Source organism: Trichogramma pretiosum, unplaced genomic scaffold (assembly GCF_000599845.2).
Source record: "Trichogramma pretiosum strain Unisexual culture from Peru unplaced genomic scaffold, Tpre_2.0 scaffold63, whole genome shotgun sequence".
In the NCBI taxonomy this organism is placed as follows: domain Eukaryota; kingdom Metazoa; phylum Arthropoda; class Insecta; order Hymenoptera; family Trichogrammatidae; genus Trichogramma; species Trichogramma pretiosum.
The window spans coordinates 566,217-587,205 of NW_019640834.1; the positions used below are offsets into that span (position 1 = coordinate 566,217).

Sequence of the window (20,989 nt, forward strand, 5' to 3'; positions counted from 1 at the left end):
TTAAGCTTAATTTTTTTCTCGGTTAAAACTTAAATTATTAAAACAGCACTTAATCATCTAGTGAGTTTTTAACACATAACATTTGAATTCGTACAACTTGTGTCTACTCATGTTTTGCATGTTTTTCTGGAATTAATATATTTTGGTATGTTTTTATTTTAGAACTAAAGACTTTTGTATAAAAATTATATTTAATTTTGATGACGAGACATGATTTGTACCCATAAGAATTTTATACGATTATTACTCTTTATAAAATGAATATGTATAAAAATTGTACACATGGTTTTTTTACTTAAATATTGAAATCAATATATTTTCTAATAAAAAAGTTAATGGGGATAATTTTCGAACATATTTTTCTCGTGAAAAATAATAATTGCGTACATTCCTTAAGTGTACCAATCCACTCATCTCAAAAGATTATGAAAACAAATTAAGGGGATTTTTATTCAGTGAGGGAAACAATTGATACAGTGAATGGATCGCCATGAGATACTTACTTTCATTGGAAATATTTAAGCTTTTAATAAGTTAAACAGTTTTAATAACAATAAAATTGTATATAAAATAAAACACTTCTCATAATTTTTAAACTTTTTCATCCATTTGTAAAGGGTAGGTAATTTTTTAATGATTTCAATTTTAATGACTAGTTCAAACCAATCAAAAAAGATATCGAAGAGCCGATGAATATGATCGTTAATTGGTAAAATGTACATTTTCGTACATACCTATATATTCATGCAGTGTGTTTAATGGGTTATGTGGGGAGAAGCCATTTGTCACAGAGCCCTCTTGTACATAAAAGAGAGTTGTACCAGACGATGTATGTATTGCATGTATTTATAATTAATAGAGGCACACGCGGCCGAGGTGAGCAGGGGGTGACCACGCGTATGCTGTGTGCAAGTGCCACACCCAATGAGCAATACGTACCAACGCTAACGAGTGGTCGGGCAGGCGGTGCGCGGTGTGCGCGCGCCCGACGCGACGCGTACATCCTTGTCGCTAAGCTCGGTAAACACGAAGACTGGCGAGTCCGCGCGCACGTTTTGTACACCAGAGTTCTGTTTCATAAATTGTGGACAGAGCAAACGTTGCTGGACGCCCGCGCTCGCGGCTGCGTATCAAATTATTCAAGGCTGCAAGCCGGAGGAAAACGAGACAGCGCCAGGAGAGAGAAGCGTCCGGGGACGTGGAAAAGCAGACTATGAGAGAAGAACGAGAGCTGTACTCACCCGGCGCGCTAATAGCGGTGAAAAACAGAAAGAAAGAGCGAATCCAGCGAATTCGCACCTGGCGTGGCGAATGTTTGTTATAGAGAAGTATACCGTGGTATAGGTATCATTCATCCTAATCTTATGCTCGCCCTCATTCGTCAGCTTTCGTGAATTTTTGCGCTCTTTTAGTTTTGTACGACGGTGGAACTGGCACTGAAATTGGAAATATTTTTTACAGAATTTTAAAAAAATGTTTTACCTCAATTTCGTATACATTTCAATTTCTCGTTTGTAAATATAACTCAATTATTTTTACATAAAATTTATGTAGATAAACTCTTTATCAACGATCTTTATTAATTTTATATTTTTCTATAATGAAAGTTATGAAAATACTACTTGTGTATTTATCAAAGATAAACAATTTTACCGAGATATAAAAAAACGAGTTTCTTTTCTCCTAAAATTTCACTTAGTTCTGTAAGGTAATTTTTTCAAGTTAAAAGAACATTTTTCTCTCTTATTTCTGCGGACAACATCGATAGCAGTGAGACTAAAAAGTACTAGCTTGACAGTTTTGCTCAAGCTCAATCAAGGAATGTGGTGCTTCATCGGTTACAAATAAAAAAGGTTAAAATTTAAGAAAGAAGGATAAAAGAGTATTTCTGAAATGCTGAGTTTTTTGACGAGGCTAGTCAGAATTTTTTTCTTTGAATGAATTAATTAAATGATCGTTAAAATGACATGAAATAATAATTTAAATCGTGTCTTTTAGTTTTTTATTGTATGTTAAATATGAACTGGAATCGTATTTTCAAATATATATTGATACTTGGATAGATAGTTACTTGAGGGGAAAGGGGGAGAGTAAAATAATAATACAAGAATTGCATAGTTTATTGCAGGAGATCGAAAGAAGGTACGAGTACAAGACTCGTCGCGACCGTAGATGAAATGAGACTGCTTGAGGCAGCCACGCGATGCACTAGAAGAGCAATCGTCGCGGGCCTCCGAAATAACTCGGGTAACATGCAAGTGTGAGAATGCTTGCAGTTGCGGGGAAGAGCAGAGTCACATTACCTGAACTCTATGAGCCCATGTAACAATATAAAAATTTAATTACATTATTCTGAAAAGCAAAGAACGTATAAAAAGTTTTTCTACTTGGTATTATCTGCATAAAATTACTACATAGCTGTACTTTATTTCACTTTGTTTTACCAACATAACATATATTAAATTACTTCGATTGATGCCATGTTAAATAAAATTTATATAAAACAAAACAATCAGTTTTTTGTTTTATGAAATCATAATACTTCATTCTAATCAACTAATTGCCATTTCAAATTGAATATCGTTTCGAAAATTTCAATGAAATCTGTAGAGATTAATTCTTTTTTATTATTTATGTATCAGATGCTAAGAACAGTATTATCGAGGTAATAGTATCATGACGACGACTAGCAGAGTAAAAGAGAGAGAGTGAGAGAGAGAGAGAGAGAGAGAGAGAGAGAGAGAGAGGGCGGGGGAAGACAGCTAGACTAGCGAGTGTAGGGTATGCGCGAACGAGGGAGGAAAAGCCGACGCGAGAAAAGCATCGTAACGAACTTGAATTTCATTCGTTTGCGCATTGGACGTACCGAGTTCGAATTGGATTTTCACTTGAAATTCGATTCGATGTCGGCGTGTATGTTCCGGAAATGTCCTCTTTCCCTCTCACTCTTGCTCGCACTCACTGTCTCTTTCTCTCTCGCTTACTGGTAGTCTCTGGTTGTCTCTAACTTTATACACAAAACTTTTTACTATAGTCCTACCACTGCTACTATGTCTATTATATGTCGTGCGGAAGTGCGCAAATACTACTGTTCTATCACTATGTATTCACCTTTTCAATTTTCAAATTCATGTGGCTCAGATATACTAGACCAAATCAGTTATTTATTTTAGTTATTTCTTTTATGTTTCGAGCCTAAGTGGATCATGTAATGAAGCTATTTTATGTATCGTTAGTTAACCAATGAACTAGTGAGAAAAGAACACAGAAAATAGTGAAATACGAAAATCCCAGGGGCCACATACAACTTCCTTGCTCACTGTAGCTATCAAATTTTAATTGGATAATTAATATTTTCCAAAAAATACTTAAACTCGGGAGCTTGAAATTATGAAAAAAATAAAAAATGCATCTAAAAATTGATAGTAGTAAACGCAGTAGGTTGATTTTAAGAACAAAAATAGTTATACCTCAGAATTGTCTCAATTAGAATGTATTTTAGTTTTCGGCATTTTGATTTTTTTTTTTTTTTGAATATTCATATTTCTTTTTTCTGCAGTCAACGCTTCATCTATTAAACTATGTGACTACACACTAGGAACGATACCAACACCGATTCGTCTTTTTTGTATTAACTTGGCACGGAGTATCCATTGCGACGACAACAACTACTGAGAGATTATAGGAATGGAAAATTTGTATGGTAAAATCTCGTGTTAAGCTCGCTCAATAATATTGCTTGCTGGCCATCTTCCAAAGAATGAGCACGGTGCTACCTTGCAAAGAATCTTGCACGACTTTTCGTTCATAAAGTTATGTGACCACATGCTGCGCAAAAACATTTTGTGTCGATTGAAAAATATTAACGTTCATAGACACGTTTCTCTCAAATTATTTTTAAATAAGTTCGACTTAACTCTGGAAATATTTTTGAGTTGCACGTTTAAAATTTTTTTTAAAGTTTTCAAATAAATTTTATTTGAATAATATATATTAGAAAAATATTGCTCATTCTAGTTTTACCATGTATTCTCTGCAGGCGGGAACATTTTTTAAATTATTTGATTTTTGTAACATCATAAGGTATAAATAAATGATATGAATTTTCTAATATAATTATTATGAATAATATAGTTTTAGAATTTTTAGAACATCAGTAAACAAAGTCAGATTAAGATTAATATTTATGAAAAAATTTTTTGAAACTTACACTAAATATCTTACATGCCTTTATTTTGAAGTTTTCTAGACATCTATATAGCAAATTGTTATTCGCATTATCTATATCTCTTAAATAGGGACCATAAAAAAGCTATTGAAATGAATGTAAGGGTATCTGAAAAATCACTGTAGTAAAAAGGTTTGAGATCAAATGAAAAAATAAAAATCATAAAAAAATATTATCAATTGTTGTTTGATTATTATTTGTACAAAAATTGTTTGCCTAAAAATCATTCAATATTTATTTTAATTAAAATAAGTATGTATGAGTTGGTGATGAAAAATTAATTAAAATAAATAGGATCAAGCTTTCACCCATCATGTCTATCTGGGAAGGAAAAGCATTGTGGAAGAATAAAGAAAAAAGAAAAAGAAGGTTTTGGCACTGCACATGTGGAAGCAAAAGCAGCATAATAATCCAGATTTGGAGAGAGGAAAAGAATTAACTACAAATTTTGTCGCCTAGACCGAACTGCCCACCGCATGCGGTACCATGCTGGTGTCGTACATGCCTCTAATATACCACGAGCCACGTAGCCAGAACTTTATAGCCCCCTTGTGAGATGACCAGTCTCGAAATATCTTTTAAAATGGCCAGCCAAAAAGCAGCTTGGAAAAAAGAGAAGGAAGAGCAGCTTGGAAAACTAGAGATGTAACATATTTATATATCGGTATGATTTATACATCGTGCGATAAAAAAAAAGAGAAAAAAAATTGTTAGATTAAAAGATCATTTTGATTGTAGTTGTCTTAAAAATCTAATAATTTGAATTATTAGATAAAAAAATTTTACTAATAATCAATTCTATTTTTGCATTAATATCTAACACTATTAATCGCATAAATTACAAGACATACTTTTGAGGAAAAACGACTTTTTTTAATAGAAGAAAATAATCTTTTTTTATTTAGAGAAAAAAATAATGAAATTTACATACTTAAATTCATCACAAGAGTCCTGTGGATATCATGTGTATTCATAGAAAAATTTTTTCAAGTAGATAAAAATGAGAGCAACGAGAGGAATAGGTCAAGCAGATTGTCCTTTTCTGCTTATTTCACGTTCCTTTTTTATTTTTCTGCTTCTTGTTAGACTGCCAAACAGATTGCAAAGTCTTGGCGAAAGGCATATATATTAAAGTCCAACTATGCCGCAAAAAGTATGTTCTGTCTCTCGGGGAGAGAAACATATATAAATTGGAAAACCAGTTTCTTCTTTAAAGCGAAATTTCTCGAAATGAAATCCTTACATTTTTAAAATGAACCTATCATTTACTCAAACCATGTTGATCTAAAATTTCTCGATAAAAAAAGTCTGTAGAATTGAAAAAAAGAATTTTCACGGAACAAAATATTGGTGAATTCCAAAATCTGAATTCGATTAAAATTATTAAATACATTATATTGATTCTATTTCTCGGAATCAAACTTGAATATCATAACTCCTATTAAGAATTGGGTTACAAATAGCCAATCCTAAAAAATAAAAATTTCCGAAAAATCAAGCTGAATGATCTTTTATTACATATTACGTATGATGATAAGAAGCCATATGATATTAATTTCGAAAATAATTGTTTTTAAATTATAACGTTAAGATTTTTTTCTAAAAGAGTATTAATATTTTCTATATCAAATATTATGTCTGTTTATGAATGTATCTTACTTCCTTTTTTGTGCTAGATTTATAACTGCAATATTATAGATAATAAAAAAAAGCAAATGAAAAAAGTATAGTAGTGAACGCTGTGTTACCATGTTTACCATGTTTTCATTGACGTTAGGTGTTTAAAACATTTTCATTGGAACTCATTATTGCTCATTCTATAAGTATGAGTCCTTGTATTTTTAAACATGTATATTCACTAATTTAATAATGTAAGCATGCAAAAATACTAAAAAATTACAAATATAATTATTTGAAGGCCTTATAGATTTATTGAACGTTATATTTTAATTTAAATCAACTCTTCTCATTCGTCAATGTACATCATAATTTAGCATTAAAACTCTTACACTTAGTTATTTTTATAAAAAGAAATAGTCTTTGCAAGCACTAGCTTGGCAAAATCAATACCCTAAAACACTGAGCGAGTAAAATGCAGCGAGCCCGAGACGGAAAAAGAAGGCCGGCTCGGAGGAATGCCACAATAGCCGCTTCGTGCAATTTCTTTGCTTACTTTCAGACCTCTATATGTATTATATATAAGATACATGTATATATACTTATGTATGAAGGAGTTGCTTGACAAACTTAAATTGCAGATTTAAGTCCTATTTCAACTTGCTGCCCACTTATTCTTTTTTATCTTTTACCTTTCAACAGTTACTACTGTTCAATTGATCCGTCTTCCTATTGAAAGTTGTGGATTTCTAACTATCCAACGACTCGGTGTGTTTTGATCTCGAATTTCTGCTGCTGGCTCAATCGCGGCTTGCCCACTTATACTCGCCGTACACACATATAACTCTTCGGATGAACTCGTATGATTCGAACTATTAATGCTTATTTCAAGCAATAGATCAGCTATAACGTAATCGCTAGCTACGACAACATAGATATTGGATCGTGCAGTTATCGAGGTAAATCATCGCTTGGATTTATCCCGTTATAAGTTGAGCGTTGTTGATTTGTAATCTTTGTATAATAATATTTGACTGATACTATTCATTTATAGTATTGGCATGCGTGGAAACTTAAATCGAAAAATTTCTAAAAGCATTACATGATCATTCTGGGGTCAAAAATAAGTTTGAATTTAAAATACTTTTGCTTGAGTTACCTAAAAATTCTTATTAGACGAGGAAATAAAGCACAAAAAAAGGCCAAATCTCCGATCTTTTGAGCAGTAAGTCGGATTGAGATGCGGTTTTCGGCATTCGATTCGGGAGAGCGTCTAGAAACTTTGTGAACAAAATTTATGAGGGACAAATGAAAATTTGCACCCCGGGGGTGCAATAAACGCATTTCAGGGATGCATCTTGAACTCACGACTTGGTCAATATGTATATTTCACTAAATATCGGTAAAAATGAGTCTAATTTCTGCACTCGGGGGTTTTTGGGGTCGCTGAAAACGAATATCACAACGAAAATGTACCACGATGTACCTGGGGCCCAGGGTGACTCTTGTATACCTCGTCTCCTGGAGTTTCATGGTAATATTTAAGATATCTCGTTGAAACTCGTTACTCAGGGGTTTTTGGGGTCGCTGAAAACGAATATCACTGTGAAAATGTTCTACCATGTACCTGGGGCCCAGGGCGGGCCCTATATACCTCGTCTCCTGGAGTTTTATGGGAATATTCAACATATCTCGTTGAAGCTCGTTACATGAGGGTTTTTGGGGTCGCTGAAAACGAATATCACTGTAAAAATGTATTACCGTGTATCTGGTGTCCAGGGCGGGCCCTAATCATTTTGTCTTCTAAAGTTGTATTGTAAATATTTAATTTATTTCGCTTGGTTGTTTGTATACAAGTTATAAAACAAAAATCACTTTTAATTTTGAAAGTTGGTTTTGATAATTTCATTCGTAATAACAATAACAAAGAGAATAAGAATATATGTTTTCATTCGAGTTTTACTGTTATACAGTTTTACAGTCGATATGGTCAATTAATCTTATGCTTTAATTTGTGGATTTGTAATAATTTCGTTTGTTTTTACGAAATATTCAACAGTTATAGCGAGTGCTTAGTGACGATTTTATCAACGTTGATATATACTTGAACTGTATCACGCTAATTTGAAGCTACTTTTATGAGATAAGTTGTCCATTTCATTAAATTTCTCATATATTAATTTTGAAACAAATTTTTTTTTTTTTTCATCGACTCGTTTTAGAGAATATTTTTTGAAATTCTTGTGATCGTTGATTGATTCTAATTACATTTTTATAGAATGGCTAATGTAAATATCGACGAAGATTGCGTGATTTGCAAGTACGTGAAAAATTGGCCACTAAAGTCGGATGTTAATAATGTATTAAAAGATGTCAAAACGAGAGGGATTGCTAGTATATGCAAGATATCGTCGGAAACTAAAAATGACGGTCTGTTTAACCACATTCAAGATGAAACTAGTGTGAAAATTCATGAAAAATGTCGTTTGAATTATATAAAGACAATTATCAGTGGTAGTGAAATGAAAAAACGGAAATTCCCAGGTACATTTGAAAATTCAATTAACTCAGATGACGGTGAAACAAGAATTGATAAATTTGATATTGAAATTTTTTTAACAACAAAATGTATAATACCTGACATGGCGCCAGATACTTTGGAAACCATTTTCGTTGTGATATTCGTTTTCAGCGACCCCAAAAACCCCTAAGTAACGATCTTCAACGAGATATGTTGAATATTACCATGAAACTCCAGGAGACGAGGTATATAGGGCCCGCCCTGGGCCCCAGGTACATGGTAGAACATTTTCACAGTGATATTCGTTTTCAGCGACCCCAAAAACCCCTGAGTAACGAGTTTCAACGAGATATCTTAAATATTACCATGAAACTCCAGGAGACGAGGTATACAAGAGTCACCCTGGGCCCCAAGTACATCGTGGTACATTTTCGTTGTGATATTCGTTTTCAGCGACCCCAAAAACCCCCGAGGGCAGAAATTAGACTCATTTTTACCGATATTTAGTGAAATATACATATTGACCAAGTCGTGAGTTCAAGATGCATCCCTGAAATGCGTTTATTGCACCCCCGGGGTGCAAATTTTCATTTGTCCCTCATAAATTTTGTTCACAAAGTTTCTAGACGCTCTCCCGAATCGAATGCCGAAAACCGCATCTCAATCCGACTTACTGTTCAAAAATCGGAGGTTGAATGCTTTATTTCCTCGTCTAAAAAAAGACACGAGTGTCGGCCATGCCGGCACGAGTGGGTGTTTTTTCCGCACACTGTGCGCAAAAAGCTGGGCACGTGTTGCATACAAAATTTTATGCAATAGTAGGCGAAAAATAAGTTCATTTAAATAAGGCGTTTTACCGCACACCCGTGTCCAAAATGAGGCATTTTACCGCACACAAGTGTCCAAAAACGCTTTTTGTGCACTAAAAAATGTGCGAATAAAGACATTTTATGCAATAGTATGACGAAAAATGTCTTTTTTCGCACCTTTTTTAGTGCGCAAAAAGCGTTTTTGGACACTTGTGTGCGGTAAAATGCCCCATTTTGGACACGGGTATGCGGTAAAACGCCTCATTTAAATAAACGTATTTTTCGCCTACTATTGCATAATAGTTATTTATGTAACAAGTGCCCAAAAGGCGTTTTTGGGCACGAGTGTGTGGAAAAAGACACGAGTGCCGGCCATGCCGGCACGAGTGGGTGTTTTTTCCGCACACTGTGCGCAAAAAGCTGGGCACGTGTTGCATACAAAATTTTATGCAATAGTAGGCGAAAAATACGTTCATTTAAATGAGGCGTTTTACCGCACACCCGTGTCCAAAATGAGGCACTTTACAGAACACCAGTAACGAAACGAGACATTTTACCGCACACAAGTGTCCAAAAACGCTTTTTGCGCACTAAAAAATGTGCGAAAAAAGACATTTTTCGTCTTACTATTGCATAAAATTTTGTATGCAACACGTGCCCAGCTTTTTGCGCACAGTGTGCGGAAAAAACACCCACTCGTGCCGGCATAGCCGGCACTCGTGTCTTTTTCCACACACTCGTGCCCAAAAACGCCTTTTGGGCACTTGTTACATAAATAACTATTTCGTCCTACTATTGCATAAACATAATTTCAGTACTAGGAGCGCTGCTCGATCATACCCGAGTGTGTTACCAACACAGCATACCCAGCGCATAATCCGCCTCAAACGTGCAAGTATGCTTAAATAGTTATGCACTTACCAAAAAAATTTTCTGCCTTAGCGCACGTTTTGAGCGCTCCTCGACTGTACGCCCCTCTCCTCGACCTGTATTCAATGATTTCAGTGTGAGGAGAAGCCCGAATCTCCTGGACTATACTCGCAATCATTATTCACTAATCACGATCATCGCGTAATGGGCCTCAAACGGGCGCGTAGGCTGAAAAAAATATTATCGCCACATATAGTGAAATGGCCTGTTGTTCCGAAATTTTGAAAATATTTTTACAATAATGAAACTATCAGTTTTCAGCAAAATTTCATTCGTTTTCTTCGATCGATAAAATTGCACGGTTTACTCTTTTATTTCGTAAAAAATTACTCATCTAAGCCAGAATAAATAGCTAGAAAAAAGTTGATGCAATTTTATTTAATATGAAAAGTCAAAGCACGCTAAACTATTGCAAGTAATATGGCAGTCTTTGAATGTGTAAATGACTGCTTAAAAAATGACATTGTTTTGACATTTAGGCACGAACTTAAGAAGGTGCGTTTGTTGTCATAGAATTCAAACTAACATTCCGAGTTAATACCAAAATAATGAAATTTTATCAAGTTTCTGGTATATTTTTATTTAACAATTAAAACATGGAAAGTTTGCATATATAGCTAGTTGAATGACAATTTTTGCTGCCTTTTGATTCCATCTGACATACCATCGTGTATATCCATGGATGTTATGTAAATGTATACATATAATCTTTTTGCGTGCTGTTATTCATATTTATTTATTTAATAAAATGCAAAAAAAGACATACATGAGGGTGAGTGGAACGACGCAAAGCGTGATATTGTCCATCCGATTTTGACCAGTGATATTCAAATATTTTCAAATAGGATATCTAGTCAACCAACGGAAAATTAAACTGGTATTCTGATTTCCAGGTAGATGTTAACTTTGATAACAGTTCGATGGATAATATGTACATTCATCCATAGACTTGTCACGTCATAAAAAAGTTAGATTAGTTAATGTTTATGAAAATTTCAAGCGATTTTTATACCATTCATTGCATTATTACGTTTTAGAAACTATTAAAATCAAATAGTCAATTAAAGTGTCGGTTTAAATGAAAAAAAATGTTTGTACGTGAATCATGGAAAACTGAATTTCGAGTATCGAGAAAAATCGATTAGTTTGAGATAACAAACAATGTAACATATTTGTAATGAAAAAAACTCCGAGTGCAATAATAATAGTAGAGAGAAGCAAGCAGCAGCAAGTAGTAGTGCTTTACGAGCACTTCGGCAATTACACTCGACCACTGCACAAGCGACTGAACTTTATCGGTGGAATTTGTAATTTATGGCATTCAAGCCTCTCTTTGCCACGCGTAAGGTAAGTTTTGGATGCAATAGACGATTAATGGTACTGGAAACCGATAAAGCTCAGAGCATTATCATCTTTGTTTTATTTCCTAAGATTATACATTTCTCATATCCATTTTATCAGCAAATCTCCACAAAGTGGCCATTGATATTGTGTAAGTTTTTCATCATTGTAATGCGAGTATGCGTTTTAACCGAAAATGTAAATCTAGTACCGAGATTATAAATTATTTTATTCAACCATATGAAGGAAAAATACAAAGGATAATTCAGTAACGAAACTTTGTATTAGTTGAATCACAAAATATCTTCAGTGCTGTTTAATATGATTGACATTGCGCATCTCGCAAAGAATCGGAAAAATAATAATTGCGCTTAGTATTGAATTTGCAGGCGATGCAGCAGCAACAGCAGCAGTCGTGGCAATCACGAATGAAAAGCCAATCTTTTACACGGGGCTTGGTGTGGCGTATTGAAAAATCATGTCAATAGCTTCGTTTATTCGCACTAAAGTCGGCCAATTCTCGTGAAATGGAGTTTTCCGTGAACTACTCTCTCTGACCACGTCTATGGAAGGGAGGTAGGGAGGGCTGGGTACGCGCTAGCTGTACCAGCAGCGTAGCGGAATTGAATTTCTTCTAGTGCAATCAGCAGCACAACTCGCACGCCCGACACTTGTATTATTTCACAACGTAGTTGAATTTCGTGTATATCGATACATATATAAGGACTCTGTGAGTTAAAATGATTTTTTCTTACATTTTACTCTTTCTTTTACTCAGTAGCGTATATTTTTTCTATAATTTCTATTGAAGTTGTGTATTTTTAAGGATGCTTAATCAATGAAAAAAAACCTCTGAATACTTTTTCGGATTGTAAAGAAATGAATTAAATACGTTCTACATATAAATATTATAACCACGAAAATACTATTTATAATTTTAGTTTTTTAAGTATCTATAGGTTACAGAAGAGTCTTCGAAACATACATCTTCTATTCCTGCAGAAGTTTCAACTTAAGATTAGGAGAAGATTATAGCGTTTGTCAACTTTGAGGTTGTGAAGAGACTTTCTCAAGATGAATTAATTGGATGAAGTTACGACAGCTCTGATGACACCGTACATACACACACTTTGCGTAGTCAGTTTAGCTATAATTAATATTACTTTGCATATACGTGTATGTCAACAATTCAGTAAAAAAAATATTTTTTAATTAAGTTATAAAATTAATAAAAGAACTTAAAAATTAAGTTTTTCCCACTCTAAACTAAAATACGCAACTTTGCCGCTAATTTTAGGATCTCGTAGGAAAAAATAGTATCATCACCTGGTGCAGATATGGTTTTTTAACAAAAAACGTTACAGCACTTGCCTTCGGCTCGTGCTATAATCCCTCGTTTTGCTAAAAAACCATAGCTGCATCTGTTAAAAAATATACTATTATGGGAAACTAGTTTAATATCATGTAAAATAATCCCTTACTTTACTCACCAATTTTTTTTATAAATGAGACGCTATGAAAGAAAGTTTCGCTATATTTTAAGCCATAAATTGTAGTATTTAACAATATAGTTTAGTTAAAATATCAAAGACCAATTGATGGATGAAAAAAGATGAAATTTTATGAGATCGTAAGTCATGAAAAGCAACATAAACAATTTTTATCATGTTTATAAACCAGATAGTTCGTAAAGAAATTAATTTGTTAAAAGAAATTTATAACTATTTTTCACTCTAACCGTTTGGACTTTTTTCGAACCTGAGTGATCACATACTGATTCAGGATGAATTTTCAAACTTTAAGATCAATAAAATTATAAAATTTATACTAGTATGTTTTAGATACTTTAAAAATGCATTTTTTAACAGTAGAAAATTTTTAATAATTGCTTTCTCAATATCCGCACTCGAATGAGCGAGCGAGCAAGTCAAGTACCTTAAGAAGTTTTCGAATCTAGCGATTTCCGCTATTACTGGTGTATAAGCTTGAGATTGCACTTGAAGGTTTGACAAAAGCAGGATATTAAACATAAATCATGATCTTTGACAATTCGAGCGCGTGCTGGTACTGCTTGAAACTTATGTTAAAGAGTATTAAAATCACTGAGACAAATAGTTCAAGAGTAAAATAATAAAAGTTTTTTAATTTCAAGTAGATATAATAACATGTTTGTAATGATTGTACTATTTTGAGAATTACGTATTTATTGAAAACGTATTATATTCATTGAAAATTTCCAAAGCCCAAATGCATAAAATAGGGAAAAAATACCGTTTGCCAAAAGATCATTATTAATTTTTCATTAAAATTGATAAACTCAAGAAAAATATAAAAAATCAAGTTTTTTTATAATTAAAAAATATTTGTTTCGCGCCGCGTTAGATGTTGTTGAGTTGAAAAATTGTAAAATCCACTATAATTTATTCATTCATTGCCTTAGTGTTATTAGCAAAAGTTGAAATTATTTTTTATCACTTTTATAACTTTGTTACCAAAAATAAAATTCGATCAAAGAGGAATCAATATCAATATCTCTTGATGAACGGCAAATCTTTCATAAATCTAACTGCAAGCATTGTATCTATCTGCGATGGATCTAGCTTCCGCAAATAAATCTAATTTACCACTCCAATCAAAAGTAAATCAACACAAAAACACTTCAACAGCAAGTCAATAATTGGGTTTTCTTTCATGATTTCATTAATGGGACTCTTTATAAACGCCTGTCAATACATTTGTAAAAAAATATTTGCTAGTAATGTGACTGTTACATCTCGTTTTCGGGATTCAACAATGACTCATCGTTTTCGCAATTTGTATAGTCAATGCTCTCAAAGCAATTTACTGGCTTGATACTATCATTTTTTAACGATGCGTTATCTAATTCATTGATTTTTAAAAACTTCTCTGTTTCTAAACAAAGTTCATTTATACTCTCTTTACCACAATTTATAATCTCTGATTTTGGTGTATCCGTATCGATATTATGTTTTTTGAGAAAGAATTGTTTGTATAATGTTAATTTTTTTCATTATCAATTAAATTGGACAGTTATTACCTTATTCTATATTCGGAACGTTTTTGAAATCGATCAGCAATCCAAAAAGTCATTTACAAATGTATGTTCATATTGTAAAAAATAGTATTTCATTTTTGTGTTATCATAAAACTTTAGTTTTCAAAATATTTCGAACACGCTTTAAACTTTTTTCAATAAAGCATGTTTTTCTTTTACATTATTATTTTAAAATTAACACATTGTCAGAATTGAAATTTAAAATCCAGTTGTATTTTAGTTTTTCTGTATTAAACATAAATTGTTAGCACCGTGCTGAGAATAATTTGTTTTACATTTGTACTTCTTTTATGCTCTCCTGAATGCTTTCTAGATTGTCTATTTTTTTATCCTCACTTAAATATTTTTTCCTACCGATTCTTCTTTAACCTTTCTTTCCCACGTTTATAGAGAAAGCTCTTTCGTATCATTTTCATGTTGATTTTTTTTCTATCAAGGAACTAGTTTTGTCAGGATATCGGAAATTGCATTTTCCTGTCACCGTATTTTTTTTTCTGCTGGACAAAAATATTGGAAATTTAACCCAACAAAAAGTTATACTTTCGCAAACTATCAAAATTTTTGGTGGACATTTTCACATACGTATTTATTTATTATTGATGAAATAATTTTTGTTCTCAAAAAATTTAAAAAAAGTTAAAAATATTTACATGGTTTTATGCAGTATAATTATTGCATTCAAAGAGTTAACATATTTTTATTTTAACAAAACGAGTTACAAATTCGCCTTAGATTCGTGATGCTATTCTATTCTGCACTCAACAAAAGATTTACATTTAAATACTGTATCTTACTGTACTGTAATTACTGTACAACAGCAATTGAATTGAGTTTCGAATTTTATGTTTGATTGCAATTAAAGATACGGAAGAGGGAATCTTGAGTCAATATTTAGGAGTACAAAAGCGCAGTAACAAACGTACATTGCGCGAAACCCACTAAACACTGATCCTCTTTAGGAGTTTAATCTATGAGCAAATAATAATTTTTCTTTGGTCGTGAAAGCATTTCACGATAGATATTTTTTTACCAGGTAAATCACGACGTAGAAAAGAGTCAAGGACAAGCTAAATAACTACCATTTTGGATTTTATAAATGCACAAATCTTAAAAATTTGCAAGATATATATCGGTTAAAAATGTATCTTTGAGTTTAAATTGTTATCTCCTAATATTATATAATAGTATGTATGTATTTCATTCACTCTTGATTTTTATAATGTGCCACGATTAAAATTATGAACGATTGGTAAATAAAAAAAGGGTCAATCATTTATGCTAGTTTATGATTATACGATTATGGGTAAATAAACTATATACAATATACACATGTTCAAAGTTGGCTGACGTCACTGGTATCACTAACATCCTCGTCGTTATGGTAATTGCTGCCTTCGGCGTCGTCATTGGCAATGCCATTAGCGTTAGGTTGATCATTTCTGTTGCTGTTGAGTACTGTTGCGTGGAAGCCGTCCTCGTCGGCGCGATATTTTACGATCCTAATATTGCCGTCAGGCTCTTTGATTGTATATTCGCCAATGACTGCCTTTCCTAAGCGAACAAACGATTCATTGAGTTAAAAAGTATGATAAAATAAATAATAATAAAATAATAATTGTTATGTAGAAAATGAAGTATGGACAAAATACGCGCGAAAATTAAATGGTAATAACTCATCAATATTTTTTAGTTAAATTAAAATGTAGTAAAATGTTGTTGAGCTATACAGACTAATTTACTACATAAAAAATTCATATATATCTTCTGAAGCGCATAAAAAATTTATTGGAAATGCGAAAATAAACTAGACTAGTTGATCGTATCAAACAGATGTCACTCAAAATGATTACTTTTTCACAGTAAGCCAGGACAAAAGAAGCAGATCAAACAAATTTTCTCAAATTGGATAAATTCGTCTTGAAATCTTCCATGGCCAAGCTGCTTAATTTCTGACTCCCATCCATCTCTTCAACCCAGTTATAACCGATCTATCCACCTAAATATATATATAATGAAAATCCTAAATATATATATAAATATGGGTCAAAATAATACTTTTTTACAAAACCGTGCGTACGTATGTCACCGATCTTGACGCACTTTTGGTATGTTATAGTACATGGTAAAAAGGTTCAAAAAAAAAATTGTAGACCCCCTCCCCCCTCCTACCCCCACTTCCGGTATAAACGTCCATTTTCGATCTATATTTTTTCTGAGGACTTGAAGCCAATAAAAAATCTGAACAAATTCACAAAAATACTTTTCAACAATCCAAACAACCTCGAATTTTTTCAGATTTTGTTAGTGCTTCAGGCCTTCAGAAAAAATCATTGAAAATTCTGAAAATCGAGATACGGCGATATGAGCCGATGTAAAACTCGGAAATTTTTTCAGTTCATTTCCGCATCGAAAAACATAACCTTAATTTTTTCCACTTTTTTCAGATTACTTAACGCACCTTCTGAAGCCAAAAACCGCTTTTTTTAACGAAAATAATTTTTTTAGGCCGCTTTTTTAGCCTCGAAAAATCTGGAAAAATTTTTTTCTTGTTTTTTTTTATCAAAATACATTTTGAGCTTTTCAAGTTTCAGATTGAAGCCTCCTAGCTCAATCTAGAGCATCAAAATAGTTTCATCATTTCTTAATGTGTCTTCAGAAACGTCTTCAGAATTTTGCATTAATCTTTGTCCTACTCTAGATTGAGCTAGGAGGCTTCAATCGGAAACTTGAAACGCTCAAAATTTATTAAAATTTGACAAGGAATTCAAAAAAAATATTTTCAAATTTTTTCACCGGAACCATTGGGTTCTAGGAACCTTTTTTTGTTAAAAATAGCATTTTTTGGCCCTAGAAGCTATCGCCTTCAATTAAAAAATCTGAAAAAATTCGAGGATATTTTAATCAAAAAAACAAGAAAAAATTTTTTCAGATTTTTTAATGCTCCGTACCGTCCTAAAAAAATTATTTTCGTTAACAAAAGCGGTTTTTTGCTTCAGAAGGTGCGTTAGGTAATCTGAAAAAATCTGAAAAAAATTGAGGTTATGTTTTTCAATGCGGAAAAAAACTGAAAAAATTTCCGAGTTCTACATCGGCTCATATCGCCGTACCTCGATTTTTAGAATTTTTAATGATTCTATCTGAAAGCCTTAAGCACTCGAAAAATCTGAAGAAATTCAAGGTTGTTTGAATCGTTGAAAAGTATTTTTATGAATTTTTTCAGATTTTTTAATTGCTTTTTGTCCTCAGAAAAAATATAGATAGAAAATGGACGTTTATACCGGAAGTGGGGGGTAGGAGGGGGGTAAAAAATTTTTTTTGGGACCTTTTTACCATGTACTATAACATACCAAAAGCGCGTCAAGATCGGTGATATACGTGCGCACGGTTTTGTAAAAAAGTATTATTTTGACCCATATATATATTTAGCGAAGATCAAAATAAAATCGTCTTTTAATTCCTTTTTCCCGGGATTTTCATCTCCTCATACGCGATCAAGCCACCCCGATCGATCAGGTATTATATACAAAAATACATGTGTATATTTATTGAGAAAGAGCCAAGACTTTCTGTCACAAAAGTTTCTCCGTTATTAAAAAAAAAAAAAAAAGTATTAAAAATTTTACTTACCATCTCTTTGCTCTTTCTGACCGTGATAGTCACCGGTATTATGGTCTTCAACTCCATAAGCAAACTCGTAGTGTGCAGGTGCCGAATAGTCCTGGTGTTTTTTGCCATGCTGATCCGTCCATGTGACCTCTTTTTCTTCTCCTTGTACCGGGCCATGAAAGTGTTGAAACGAGTGTGCATGTCCAACTGATCTGGCCATAGACGAACTTATGCACAGTGTTAATAGCGATGACAAAAATATCAACTGCAACAATGTCAAAAAGTTTATTGTTAGTCTGATTATTGGTAATTTCCTTTTTTATTTTTACTTAGGATTCTTGGATATTGACATAACAAATCATAATTATTCAATTAATAAATAAAGTAAGTGAAATGTGAAATCAATAATTAGTTCACGTAAATTATGAATTTATGTCTTTTCACTCATTATAATGTTTTTTCAACTAGCGTTAAAATCAAAATATCATTTAATTTTCATTCCTTTGAACATAAACTTTAAAGTAGAATTTATATTGATTGATTACGATTAATAAATTAACACAACATAATCCCTTATTAAAGTGCACAAGTATGTTAGTTCGGTGACAACAAACATCGTCGATACGATCAAATTTACGAAGTAACTTTTGTAAGCGAAATGGTAAAGAAAAATGATTGCTACTTTCAACAACTTAAAAGCATTTCTATTTCTTCGAACAAGTTGCAATCGTTAACCACCGTCGTGCACTTCAATTTATCTCTACACATTCTATATAAACACTCACTTTGACAGCCATTATATCGTATTAAACTTCTTCACTACGTTTATATATGTGTAGGTGTAATTTTTTTTTCTCTATATCACTTTGGACCTTTTTCCCTGCACACTTTTAATCTGTTTTATTCGATCGACACTCTTAGACTAAACAAAACTCCAATGACCACTGTTCATTTTATTCATATTGGGACCGAGCACGGGAGGCCGCCGCGAATATATGGGACAAGCGTACTCTAGCGTGTTAATATCCGAAATTTTTCGTTCGCGTTCACGCTTATGATTTTGAAGTAAATAGATCGATTCCGTATCTGCATGCATCATAGTGTCATGACATAGCGCTCTGGGCTATAGCTTCTTACCAAACACCTATTACTCAAGCAATTGGCCAGTAGTCGTGGTGCGCGACAAAAACAACGTATATACGCGCACTCGAGCGCAGAATATTGGTTAATCGCCAGATGACGGCTATTTCTGACAATACTTTGTTGGCTTAGATAACTAAAGATCCGTATCAATTATTTTACGCTTTTCCTGTGGGCGTAAATATCCGTTTATTTTGCAGGAAAGTAGTATGATTTATTATCAACTAATGTGTAGCGTCTCTGCAGAATTTTGTAGAAAAATTATGTTTTCAAAACTTGCTTGATCATTCTATTGACAGAAAAATGAAATTTTTTTCACGATGCCTATATTATTGTATTAATAATAGTTTTTGTTTTACTACAAAACTACAGATGTAAGGAAGTAGTCTTTGAATTTAATACATAGTTGGAATAGTTTACGTTATTAATCCATAAACGCGCAAAAGTGCAATTTTATGCATGAATTTTCCATTTTAAAAAATCATTAAGTTAAAATATTTTCTTGAAAATCCATATCCAGAGGTTTTTAGGTATGCTCTTTCAGAATCCAGTGTAATTTTACGATAAATAAACATTATCATCATTTATTTAGCAATTAAAAATAAAAACGTGATTTTTTGACTTAACATTTTTTCTATCTAGCCCCTATATTTCTAAAATGGCGGGGTTATACCGAGCAGCGATGTACAAATTCCCTCACTATTTCACATGCGCTAAATATCAACTAAAAATTACGATTTGGAGTGTAAAAATGTATTTGAAATCGTTCAGAAAATACGTGTGAATTTTTTCAGAATTTTTCAGACCACTTTGAAAATTTTGAAAAATACGACCATTTCCCGGCCTGTCGAAAAAATCCAAAATCTTCCAAAAAAATTCTGAAAAAATTCACACATATTCTTTGAACAAATTTGAACACTTTTCATTCAATGAATTTTTTTATAAAGTCAATAATTTCCGAGTAAAATATGAGGGAATTTTCATATCACTGCTCGGTATAAATTCGCCGTTTAAGAAATATAGGGGCCAGATAAAAATCGCAGCAACGCGTTTCTTGAAAGTTTAGAGAAAAAATGCATGATTTCTGGTGTTGTGGGAACCCTCCGAAGGCAGGGGAAGGTAGAAAATCGACTTTGAAAAAAAATTTCAAGTCAAAAAATCAGGTTTTTTTTTTTTAATTGCAAAATAAACGATGATAATGTCTATTTGTCGCAAAAATGACACGAAACTCTGAAATAACATACCCAAAAACCCCTGGGTATGGATTTTCAAGAAGAGATTTTAACTTTATCCATGATTTTTTTTACAATGGAAAATTCATTTTGCGCGTTAATGGGTTAATCTTATATTGCGATAATTCAAATTTTAAGGCATGCGAGTGCTTAAGTATGGACTTAACCAATATAATTAGCGGGATATCCCAAAAATTGAAATAAAAACTAAGTGATAACTTTTTAAAAGTACATTGAAAAAAAAGAAATCTTAAAAGAGCTCTCTACGTCAAACCCGCATTTGATGTACAGAGGCTCAATTTTGGATTTTCATTTTCTAGAAAGTTACTCGATTTTTATCGGATAACTTTAGAAAAAATTTTTAGTAATAATTATACACATAAAATTGGGCGAAGAAATTAAAAACTTACCTCAAAAGTCCTGTTTATAAATTAAAAATCCTTTCATAATGAAAAATTAGTCCAAAAATATACTTGTTTGTATTCTTCA

General features: G+C 32.6%; 1 protein-coding gene across 1 annotated transcript; it reads right to left on the minus strand.

Moving 5' to 3' along the window:
• Positions 1 to 15,855: 15,855 nt before the first annotated feature.
• On the minus strand, positions 15,856 to 19,028 carry LOC106655900. The gene is made up of 3 exons (XM_014376499.2): positions 18,914 to 19,028; positions 18,150 to 18,393; positions 15,856 to 16,073 (listed from the first exon to the last, which is right to left on the minus strand). The coding sequence occupies exons 1-3, from the start codon at positions 18,923 to 18,925 to the stop codon at positions 15,856 to 15,858; spliced, it is 474 nt and encodes a 157-aa protein (XP_014231985.1). The 5' UTR covers positions 18,926 to 19,028.
• Between the last annotated feature and the right edge of the window lie 1,961 nt (positions 19,029 to 20,989).